The sequence below is a fragment of the Melospiza melodia genome, chromosome 1 (genome assembly GCF_035770615.1).
Source record: "Melospiza melodia melodia isolate bMelMel2 chromosome 1, bMelMel2.pri, whole genome shotgun sequence".
Lineage (NCBI taxonomy): Eukaryota > Metazoa > Chordata > Aves > Passeriformes > Passerellidae > Melospiza > Melospiza melodia.
The window spans coordinates 57,012,085-57,023,067 of NC_086194.1; the positions used below are offsets into that span (position 1 = coordinate 57,012,085).

The following is a 10,983-nucleotide window of genomic DNA, read 5'->3' on the forward strand; positions in this document are numbered from 1 at the left end:
CATCTTAAGGGTGCATGTCGAGAATTGACATATTGAAGCTGAGTACATTAAAGCCTTCTTATTTGACACTGAAAGGATACTGCATGTATTCAGGAAATAACCAGTTATATCTGCAGTTCTACTCTGAGAGACTTAATCTGGCTGTGGCTGATTATATCTGCAGCTGAAACTGATGATGTTTCAAGAAATCTTGATATGGATAGTTTGTAATTGTTCTTTGAAGTTTTATAAATGAGTCACGTTTTAAAATTTTAGTTTTCCTTCTGAATATACTGTGCTTACATTCTGGCTTGAATCCCGGGATACTTCTTATTCAACAAATAGTATTCTTTAGACAAGCCTCAAGAGATTAAAAGAATTCTTTTACACTCTTGAAATATTATTATTATTATTATTATTACTATTATTGTTATTACTATTATTATTATTATTACTATCCTCGAATGTGACCTTAGAAAATACAAAGAGTTAGGTGACTGGCTGTCATGGTTTAGGAGTGGTACTGCCCAGTTCAGTGCCCCCACCAAGACTCCCAAAGCAGATACTGCTGGTATCTCTCCCCCTCTTCCCCTCCCCTTGTTGCTCTGGGGATGGAGTTGAGAACTGGTGGCACAAAAGATGACAATCATGGGTTGAGGGTTGAGATGAGAGTAATTTACCAGAAGCAGCACCAATACTAATAACAAAAGTGTACAAAGAGAGGCTGATTTACGTGCAAAATGTTCACCAAGCCTGGGACAATGAAACAGAGTGGAGCCATCCCACCATCTGCAATGCTTGTTCCCCTGGAAAGGAATGCCCTTCTTTTTAGAAGTGGGGGGAGAAAGACAGAAAAAATAAGTTCCTTTCTCTCCACCCCCTTCCCCCTGTCCTGCTTTCCACAAATATGCGAGATTGTCTTGATTAACTTTTAGCAGGCCCCAGGCTCTGCACCTTCACAGCTACTACAAAAAATTAATCTTCTCCTTGGCCAATTTCTGGTGGTTTGTGGGTGATGTCAAGCACACTCTTTGAGACAAACCAGGACAGTGTGACAGGCCTGACATTTCCTTGGCTGTGCTGTGGGTATAGTGAGGCTGTTTCTGCAGGCATACTGATTTTTTTCCATTTTGATTTAGCTGGAATGTACATCTTTCAGTATGTAGCTTGCTGTGTAGTCTGGCTGCAAAAAAGCCTAGGCTCAGAGAAACTGCTTCAGTGAAGGACAGAGATAAGGGGGGGAGGAGACAGAGAGTGATAGAGACAGAGACTGCTGTGAGAGCAAGCCAACCTGACCTAGGAATTCTTTCTGATAAAGAAGAACTAGCGGCAGATGTCATGCAAAATTCATAAAAATGAATATGTATGAACCTGTTGCAGTGTGATGTAATAGCCTGTCTCAGCATCCCGGTTCTCTCCCCAGGTGTGCCAATAACTCCTCCCTTCCCCTCCCTTGCCCCTGCTAAGTGATGTCTGTCAATCCTGGCATTCCAGAAAGGGCTTCGAGTGATTGGCGAAGTTCAAAAGCTGCCTCTCAGCCCTGGCAACATTGGGCCATCCTGGTGTCATTTGTCCCCTGAGACTCCCCCCACCCCTTACCTGGCTGGTGGGATCCCTACCCCTTCCCTTCCCCTCTCTCCGGGCTTAAAAGACACTGTAACCACGCGGTTCATGGGTTCTGTTAGAGCTGTTGCTGCATTCAGGAGCCTGTGTGCCAGGAATAAAGCTCTGGATCGAAACCCTCCGGCAGAACCCGGCTCCTTTTTGCTTTACCTCGCCTAAAGCCTTTCCTCAAGAGGTAAACCTGAGCTCCTGCATGCCTGGACTTGTAAAAACCTTCCATTTAAAGAGATGGCTTGTGAAAGAAAAAATTTATAAAAAGTGAAACCAATTAAATGATAAGCCATAACTGCCACTGCAGTCAGGTTTTGGCAAGATCTCATAATGTAAGATGGATAAGCATGAAAAGAAATCTACTTTTATGATTATAAAACATCTAATATAATAGTCTTAGAGAAAAAGCTGCTGGAGTTTTCAGAGATGATATTATTGAAGAGTTTATCCAGATTGTGTATCCAGTGTAAATTCATCTATGTATCTGTGTTCTTCCCTTATCTAATGTATTTTTCCTCTTCCTCTTCCACTGACCATCTTATTAAAAGTATGAAATTTATAGTTAAGTTTGTCCGCCCTTTGACAGATTAAAAAAAGTAGTCTCCTTGAAAGAATATCTTTACTGGTGTGTGAAAAACACCTGACATTCTTTTACAGACTCTTATCTGCTTAATGGCAAAATATAGATGATTTGCTATTGTCTGTCAGTGTTGCTGAATCAATGCTATTAAGTGGTATGGTTTTTTTGCATTGGACTAGGAGTTAGGCAAAGGGTATTGGAAAGCTAAATTGACTGAGGTGGCATAAAGATGAAATGGATACCTTCTGTAGAAAATGGTGGCAAACTGTAGGACGTAGTTTAATGAGGCAATCACTAAAAAAAGGAACCTGCCTATAAGGTGGGCATACAGTGAACTTGAATATGAGTGATCTATGTTAATCAAAGAACTCATGAAGATATTTTAATAATTGCAGTTTGAAGCTTTTGAACTTTCCAGGCAGTTACAATACAACATAAAACTTTTGAAATTGAAGAAATTTGTCTAAGCCTAGTATTTTGTTGTCTACTTGGACAAGAAAGTACAGAGAGCATGTGAATATTTTCCCATAGTGGATTGATTACAGGATGATGTCTCCTGCCTGTAAAGGCTGTCTTTCTGAAAGAACAGCTGTTACTTTCAAACTACTTGCACTTTGCTATACCATTTACTGAGATTTATTTGCTTCCAGGTTGGAATGGAAAATGTTCATGGTATTAAAAAAAAAAAATAGAAAATGTTGCAATGGAAGTCAAAAGATGTCACTTTATTTAGGAGAATAAAGTAAATATCCACAGTTTTCATGCTGACAGTCTCATCTAATCAGACAAAAATCAGCCTAGACTTCATTCTACAAGAGTCGAGAGTTGTTGCAGCTGGAATAGCTGCTAATAAAGTATGGGGTAAGGAAGCAAAAAGGGCCTTTGCATAATATCCAAAGATGTTTAATTCAGCCGCACAGTAAGATGTTCAGGGTCCAAGTGCACACTCTTGGGGAGAGTCCAGGTTTCTGTGTATCAAGAGGTAGGGGCTGAACAGGGATATTGGGGCAGTGCAAAGATGAGGGCCAATGGGGGAATAGGGAGGGAGTGGCTGAGGGACATAGATTCAAAGAAAGGAGCCAATGGGATCCAGAGAGCTTTTGAGGGAAGCTTAGTGTGTCTCTCTAACCCAGGGAATGCCTCTCAGGGTCTCCACAGAGTGTGGCTGGAGAATAAGCATATCTAAAGGGACAGTGGTATGAGAAATATACGAAAATACTAGAAATCATCTTTGGTGTGGGTTGTGACTTTTTTGTCAGAAATTAATCTTTTTTCCTGTCCCAGATTGCAAGGCAAGATGTATTCTATTTGCCATCTGTATGGCAGTTGTCTTCTGTCAAGTGGAGAGTTCTCCTTATCTCTTCCACAACCAATCCTCCCTCCGGGGAGACATCTGCTGATAACAGGCTACTGAATGTCACTGCATGACTGATAAGACCTATAGCATCCCATTGTGAGATGCTCTGCCCAGAGGGAAGAGCCAAGCATTCCTACCGGGATATAATCTTGAGATTCTGGAACACCAGCATGGCTTCTCCATTGGATTTCCCAGAGGAACAGCTGCCTCTTCCACTGGATCTTCAGAGGAAGACTACACCCAACACAACCGCACCTGACACTCCAGGAGGACTGCAGCCACAATTCCAACTGGACTGTTACCAACACCCTGACCAACAGGGTGTCAGGTTGTATTCTGACTCTGTCAGTGTTGTTTTGGTTTACTGTATTGTTTATTTTATAATTTTATTTTCTTCCCTATTAAAATTCCTGCTGCCATATTTTTGCCTGAGAGCCCCTTAATTTCAAATTTATAGCAATTTGGAGGGAGGGGGTTTACATTTTTCCATTTCAGGGGAGGCTCCTGCCTTCCTTAGCAGACACCTGTCTTTCCAAACTAAGACATTTCCCCAGCTTTATTAATTCATACCTGGTTTCACCCAAAAACTTATTACTATTAATAAACTTGAATAAACAAGGTGTTGAGAAGATTTCAGACCATCTGGACAAAAATTCTTATTTACATATATGTAGGATAAATAGGCAGAATTTCCACAGTAAAAATTGCATCAAGTAAAATCTTCTAAGATTTTCACAGTGAGCAAATGCAGAAATGCTCTTTGCTTCTGAATCCTTTCCTTATACCACATTGGGTCTGGACCATTCCCAGGCAGAGGTTATCTCAATTGTAGCAGGAATATTTCTAGTAATGCAGGTTTAGCATCCCCTGTATTTCTGTTCTGATCATTGCTTTGCTGTTCTCATCACACCTTTGCTCTGTCGTGCATCAGGAATATTATGGTTAGAACAGAGATTTTTCACATTAGCAAGAAAAGAATATTTAATGGAGAGGAAATATGCAATGTACAGTAAATCAGTAAAGTTACCTGTAGAAACTGACCAGCCCACACTAGTGGTATTGCAGAAACAGGAAGAGGGAGTCCTGTAGCTGATGCAACTGCAGAGGCTGCTCTGATGCAATGTAACATTGACTCTGATTGCTGACCAGAGTGAAAGGCTAAATTTAAGACACCAGAAGACTACCTATGAGAAGGATTGCCCAACAGAAAAGCCAATGGGAAAAGTGGAAGGCAACTCAAAATAATGATGGAATTATGGTCATTGGAGCAAAACTAATTCTGCCAAAGAAATACTTCCTCAGCATGGCTGGATGATTTAATGAGAAAGCCCATGGAAGGATGGAAGCAATAGCTAAACCAGTACAGAAAGTATGGGTGGCTACAAGAATTTTTGCTGCTGCAAAATGAATCACAAATAACTGCCCAGCTTACCAGAAATTCTCAAGTATCAGACTGAGCTCTGAGACCACAGGCCTAGTTGTAAGTGATAGTAGATCATCTCTCAGGCTGGGCAGAAACCTTTCCAAAAAGAAAGGTTGACACATGAGTAGTAAAAGCCTTGCTAAAGGAATTTATATCTGAATATGGGATACCAGAGCAAGTTGAACTAATGAGACAGAGGTGCTCATTTTATAGCAAATATGATCAACAAGCTGTGTAAGTCTTTGGAAATTGAAAGGAAATTACATATGCCATATCACCCACAGCATTCATGAAATGTAGAGAAAACTAATACAATGTTAAAAGAGAAATTAGTAAGAGTATGTGCATCTACTTACCTGAAATGGCCAGAAGCCTTAAACTTGGTTCTGTGAGATGTACAAAATGCTCTATGGTGACCTGTAGTACTCCCAGTGTAAAATCTCTTTGGAGGCACTTAGTTCTGCCAGGAACTTATATCCCAGATAAGACCAACTTATTGGGTAGCACTTGATATAGTGTGTTTTATATATAAAAAAAAAAGGTTTGAAGAGCAGAGAAAGTATGCACAATGATATCAGAGAATTTCATGGGTTGGAAAGGACCCACTAGGATCATCAAAGTCCAACTCCTGGCCCTGCACAAGACAGTCCCAAGAATCACACTATGTGTCTGACAGCATTCTTGAACTCTGACAGGCTTGATGCTGTGACCACTTCCCTGGGGACCTTGTTCCATGTCCAACCATGATTTGGGTGAAAAACTTTTTCCTGACAGGTAACCTAAACATCCACCTCATACAATTCCCTCAGGTCCTGTCACTGGTAACCAGAGAGAAGAGATCAGTGCTTGCTCCTATGTTTTGTGTTGTGAGGAAGTTATGGACAGCTGTGAGATCTCCCCTTCTTCTAGGCTGAATAAACCAAGTTATCTCAGCTACTCCTCATATGGCTTCCCTCCAAACTCTTCACCCTCTCAGTAGTGATGTGGTATCAGCCCACACCAGCTGAAACACAGGTACATACATGTACAGCCCAGAAAGGAAGCTTTAAATGAGGTATTGTCTAGAAAATCCAAATTAGAACCCAAATAGGAAGGCAAAAAGAGTAGTTGTAATAGAAGACTCATTTTTTAAGGGGATCAGAGGGCCTGATATACAGACTGGACCCAACTCACATGGATGTCTTCTGTCTCCCAGCAGGCAAGGATAAGGGACATCACTGGAAAACTCTCCAGTCTACTAAGACCCTCTGACTATTATCTGTTATTGATTGTTCAAGCCACCAGCAATAAAATAACAGAAGTCTGAGGGCAATGGAAAGAGACTTCAGGACTTCGGGATAATTAGTTGAGGAAACAAGAGCAGAGGCTGTGATTTCCTTGGTCCTTCTCATAACAAGGAATAACATTGATAAGAATGCATCAGGTCAATGTTTGGTTCCAAGCCTAGTGTAATTGGAAAAATTCTGGGTTTTTTGACCATGGGATGATCTCTTCAACACCTGGTCTACTGTCACCTGCTGGGATGCACCTTTCTCAGAAGGGAAGAAGAGTTCTAGCACAGGAGTTAGTAGATCTTGTTGAAAGAGCTTTAAACGAGCATGGAAGGAGGAAAGGGAAAATACCAGACTGGCCAGTGATGAACATTGGGATGGTGTGCCAAAAAGCTGAAGCAACTGTGGACTAATAGAATCCCTCAATCTGCTTCATGAGGTGTTGGCTACACTCTAACATGCATGAAATGTTTCTACACTAATGTACACAGCATGAGGAACAAACAAGGGGAGGCTTTGGCCCAATCCCAGAGATTTGATGTCACTGGCATAACTGAAACCTGCTGGGATGAGTCCTGTAATAGAAGGGTCAGAATGTATGGAGCTCACAGTTGGCACTGGCACAATTGGGGATATCTGTATAAGAATCAAGGCATAAACAAATAATGTTAATATCATCATGGGAATCTACCAGACCTCCTAGCCAGGATGATGGTACTGATGAATTATTCTTTGATGAACAAAGGGACACTTTCAAGTTAACTGCTCCTGTCCTTATAGTGGATTTCTGTTTGGCCTAAACAAACTCAGAGCTTCACACGGCTGGTCCAGCCCAGGCCAGAAGATTGCTAAAAGCCTGGATCATAACAGGTCCTAAGGAAGCCAACTCAGAAAAACACCCTCTTTGATCTGATGTTTGTCAACAGAGAGGCTCTAATGAGAAAAGTGATGATTGGCATCCATCTTGGCCACGGTGACCACAAAGTGATTGAAATCTCCACTGACAGGAGGAAAAGTGCCAGCAAAACTTCAACTTGACATGTGGAGAGCAGACTTTGGACTGCTTAGGGAATTAGTATGTAAAATACCCTGGGAAAATGTTTTTGCAGGTGCTGAGGTCAATCAGTGCTCATTACTTTTTAAACATCGTCTCCTAAGGGTACAGGAGGTAGGCATTCCCTGTTGGAAGTTGAGCAGGCAAAGGCAGAAGGCTGGCTTGGCTGAACAGGGATCTTGTCTTGGAAATAAGGCAAAGAAAGGAACGTGTATGTCCAGTGGAAGCAAAGTCAGGGGACATGGGAAGAATACAGAGATACTGCATGCCATTGTAGGAAGAAAATTTGTGTGATCAAAGCTCAATTGGAGTTGAAGCGGGCCAGCAAGTGTAAGACAATAAGAAGAGTTCTAAAATATACATTAATGGCAAAAGACAGTGTAGAAATAATATTGGCCTGTTGAAGGATGAGGGTGATCATCTCACGGTGACATAGAAAAGGCAGAGTTATTTAATGCATTCTTTGCCTCTGTCTTCAACATGGATGGTGGACCAAGGGGTTCTCAGTGCCCTGAGCTGGAGGACCATGGCTGTGTAAATGTTCCCAGCTGAGCCTGAATTTGTGTGGGACCTGCTGTTTCATTTTGGTCCCTAAAATTCTGTGGGGCCTTCATCCAAGAATCCTCAAAGGTCTAGCTGATGTCATTTCAAATCTCTTTTGATGATTTTTAAACAGTCTTAGGAATTTGGTGAGGTCCCAGATGACTGGAAGCTACCAAATGTTGTCCTGATTTTCAAGAAGGGCAAGAAGGAGCACCCTGGAAACTACAGGCCTGCCAGTCTCACTTCAGTGCCTAGTAAATAATTAAAAAGATTATTCTGCGAAGTATTGAGAATCTGGAGGAAGTGCAGTCATTGGTCACAGTCAAGCCTAGTTTTGTGAGTGTAAAATCCTGCTTGTTGAATATGACTTCCTTCTATGACAGGGTAACCTACTTAGCTCATCTCAGAAAGCCAGGGGATGTAATCTTTCCAGATTTCAGCAAAGCTTTTGATACTGTCTCTCACAGGGTCCTTCACAACAAAATATCCAGCATACAACTAAATAATCATGTTACAAGATGGATAAGCAACTGGCTCACAGGTCAGACACAAAGAGTTATAGGAAGAGGGTAACATCAGACTAGTGACCTCTCTAGTGGGGTGTTTCAGGGTTCAATCCTCAGCCCAGTTTTCTTCATTAAGGACTTGGATGCAGAACTTGAGGGAGTATTAACCAAGTTTGCTGATGACCCTAAATTGGGAGGAGCTGTTGACTGCCTTGCAGGCTGAGGCCCTGCAGAGAGACCTCAACAAATTAAAGGGCTGAAAAATCAGCAACCATATAAAGTTTAACCAGTCAAATGCCAGATTCTGCACCTGGGACACGGTGTAAGGCTATGATTCTAAATGACATTACTGTTTTAGGGTGTTCCTATTTTGCTGTTAAAATTTTAGGTTAGGAAAATCGGATACACCATTCTTACTTCAAACGAGTAGTGGATAACCAACCAACCGGGCAATAATTAACTTCTGAGAATCCTTTTCTGTATTGGTAATTATTTAAGCACTTGTGCACAAGAATCAGTAATCTTATACTCTGCCCTATGACAATCATCTTAGCCTGAATTTTGCTATGTTTGTTACTTGTGATAATTTGATATATAAGGGTAGTAGTTAAATTTCTTGAAATAGTTACATTTCTTGAAATTTCCCTTTTAATGTATAAGCAGGTATGCTTAATAAAAGAAAGAAAAGACTGTTGAGGACTATACCTAGTGCAGGTAACCTGGCATGCAAGTTACAGCTTGTGCCATGGGTGTGAGGAAATAGAGAGCCCCAGGCAACAAGACATGATCTGGTGCAGACCATTTACATAAATAAGGGCATGGGGACCTGGGCCATAGTCCAGTGAGGTGAGGATGGTCAGAGTGGCCAGTCACCCAGAGACTCTTGCAAGAGCCAGTGAAGGATGAGGAGACCTCAGAATAAATATCAGTATTTTAATGGGTGCATAGAATGTAAGGGTTAAAACCCCAGGGATTTCTTTTTTGGGATACCTCCCTGGAAGCACCCAGCTTCAGCTGTCATAATGTTGATCACCATGGGAGCCATGTGCGCTATGGGAAACCTGGGGACAAGCTGGTGAGGGAAATCTTCTCTGACTGTGTGATTGTGATGCATGTAGTGAGTCAAGTGGGGTGCTGTCAATTCACCAGAGTTGTCTTCTGCAAAGGGGCTTCAGTCCCAACAATGAAAGTCTTGGATGATTGGAATGTGTCTTCTGATAGTAGACAGAAAAGTTTGCTAAAGTGTTGTCTAAATAACAGCCATAACATTACAGGCCCTTGAATAATAATATTGTGTTGATGTTGCATATATTTCTGCTGGTTTTGTGTAGCCATTGCTTGGTTTTGGACTACACGGTGTGAGAGGTTATATTTCTAGCTATTGTAGCTAGAAATACAGCTACAGGGCTTGGCACAGAATCTCTAGGCTACCTGTAACTCTGGGTCAATACAGTTCTTGCACATTAGGTAGCTGCTCACATTTAAGAGCAAAGAGCATGGAGTTTTCCTGATTACCTGGGAAATTGTCTGAACATAATTATGGAATGGAGAAAGTGGATAAGAATTATTGCTGATCTTCTGTCTTTGTAACATCTAGACTGTGTGAAAAAAAGATATTTAAGACAATCAGAAAAAAAATGCTGCTGGTTCCTGTCCACAGCAGCAGATATTGCTGCTTCCAATAGGATTGTTTTCATGATTTATTTTCTTGACCCATGGGATAACAGCTATTCTGAGTGGTTTCATCTTGTGTATTTAGTGTGTATTGCATCAAAAAGTAACCCTTAATCCATGTATTAGGTCCACTGGATAATTGATCTGAAAGCTGGGAAAATATCAGAAAATTTTACCTAATTAAAATCAGTTGCTGACTTCAGACCCACCAGGACAACCCAGGACAGGTGTGAAAGCCTCATGTCATCTAATAAAATATATTTATGGGAAGCATTACATTTCTGCATTTGGAATGACCCTAATGTTTGTGCTTATTTCCGCTTTGAACTTTTATTTAGGTTTTCATGCTTATTCCCAAACTGTGGTTATGCAAAGGTAAAATGATAGCAGACCACCTTTATTTTTCAGAATTTTGACATTCTAGGCAATAAGCCTATGAATTTATTTTCCTTCTCATTGTTTTTTCAGGGTCTAAATCACAAAACTGCTTGTGGAACGCCATTATCGGTGGGCTGACCAGCAACCTCAAGGAAAGGCCAAAGCGGACCATTATCAATGACCCGAGGCCTCCTGAAGAAATTTTAGCAGATGAACTACTGCCAGTGGACAACCCTGAGGCATTGGTGAAAGCATCTTTCAGGTCTGACTGATATGAATTTACTTCATTTATCTTTGAGAGGCTATCTGTTTAAGATTAAATCTGTGATGTGAGTTTGGTGACAGAAATTGATACGGAAAGATTCTGTAATGCTGCATATCTTCATACTGAAAAAGAGTGTAAAAATAAATCCATAAATAATAGTAACTGGATTGGCCTTTAATTTCTTACACTTCATTAGCCTCCCCAAAAGATTATTTACTAGGCAGAAAGTCTGTAACTAGTCAAAAAATCAACAAAGACAGCTCATTATACGATGATGCCTTTGAAGGTTGGTATTGTTTCATTTGCAAGGGATTAAATGATGAAAAATTGCACTTTTGG

At 41.0% G+C, this 10,983-nt stretch overlaps 1 protein-coding gene across 1 annotated transcript in view; it reads left to right on the plus strand.

Moving 5' to 3' along the window:
- The window catches only part of LOC134429808 (dual specificity calcium/calmodulin-dependent 3',5'-cyclic nucleotide phosphodiesterase 1C-like), a 31,114-nt gene extending 20,368 nt beyond the window's left edge, over positions 1–10,746 (plus strand). The window contains exon 2 of the mRNA XM_063177175.1: positions 10,470–10,746. Coding sequence (XP_063033245.1) covers positions 10,470–10,651 — 182 coding nt within the window. The 3' untranslated portion in view covers positions 10,652–10,746. The remainder of the gene's footprint in view (positions 1–10,469) is intronic.
- Positions 10,747–10,983: the final 237 nt, after the last annotated feature.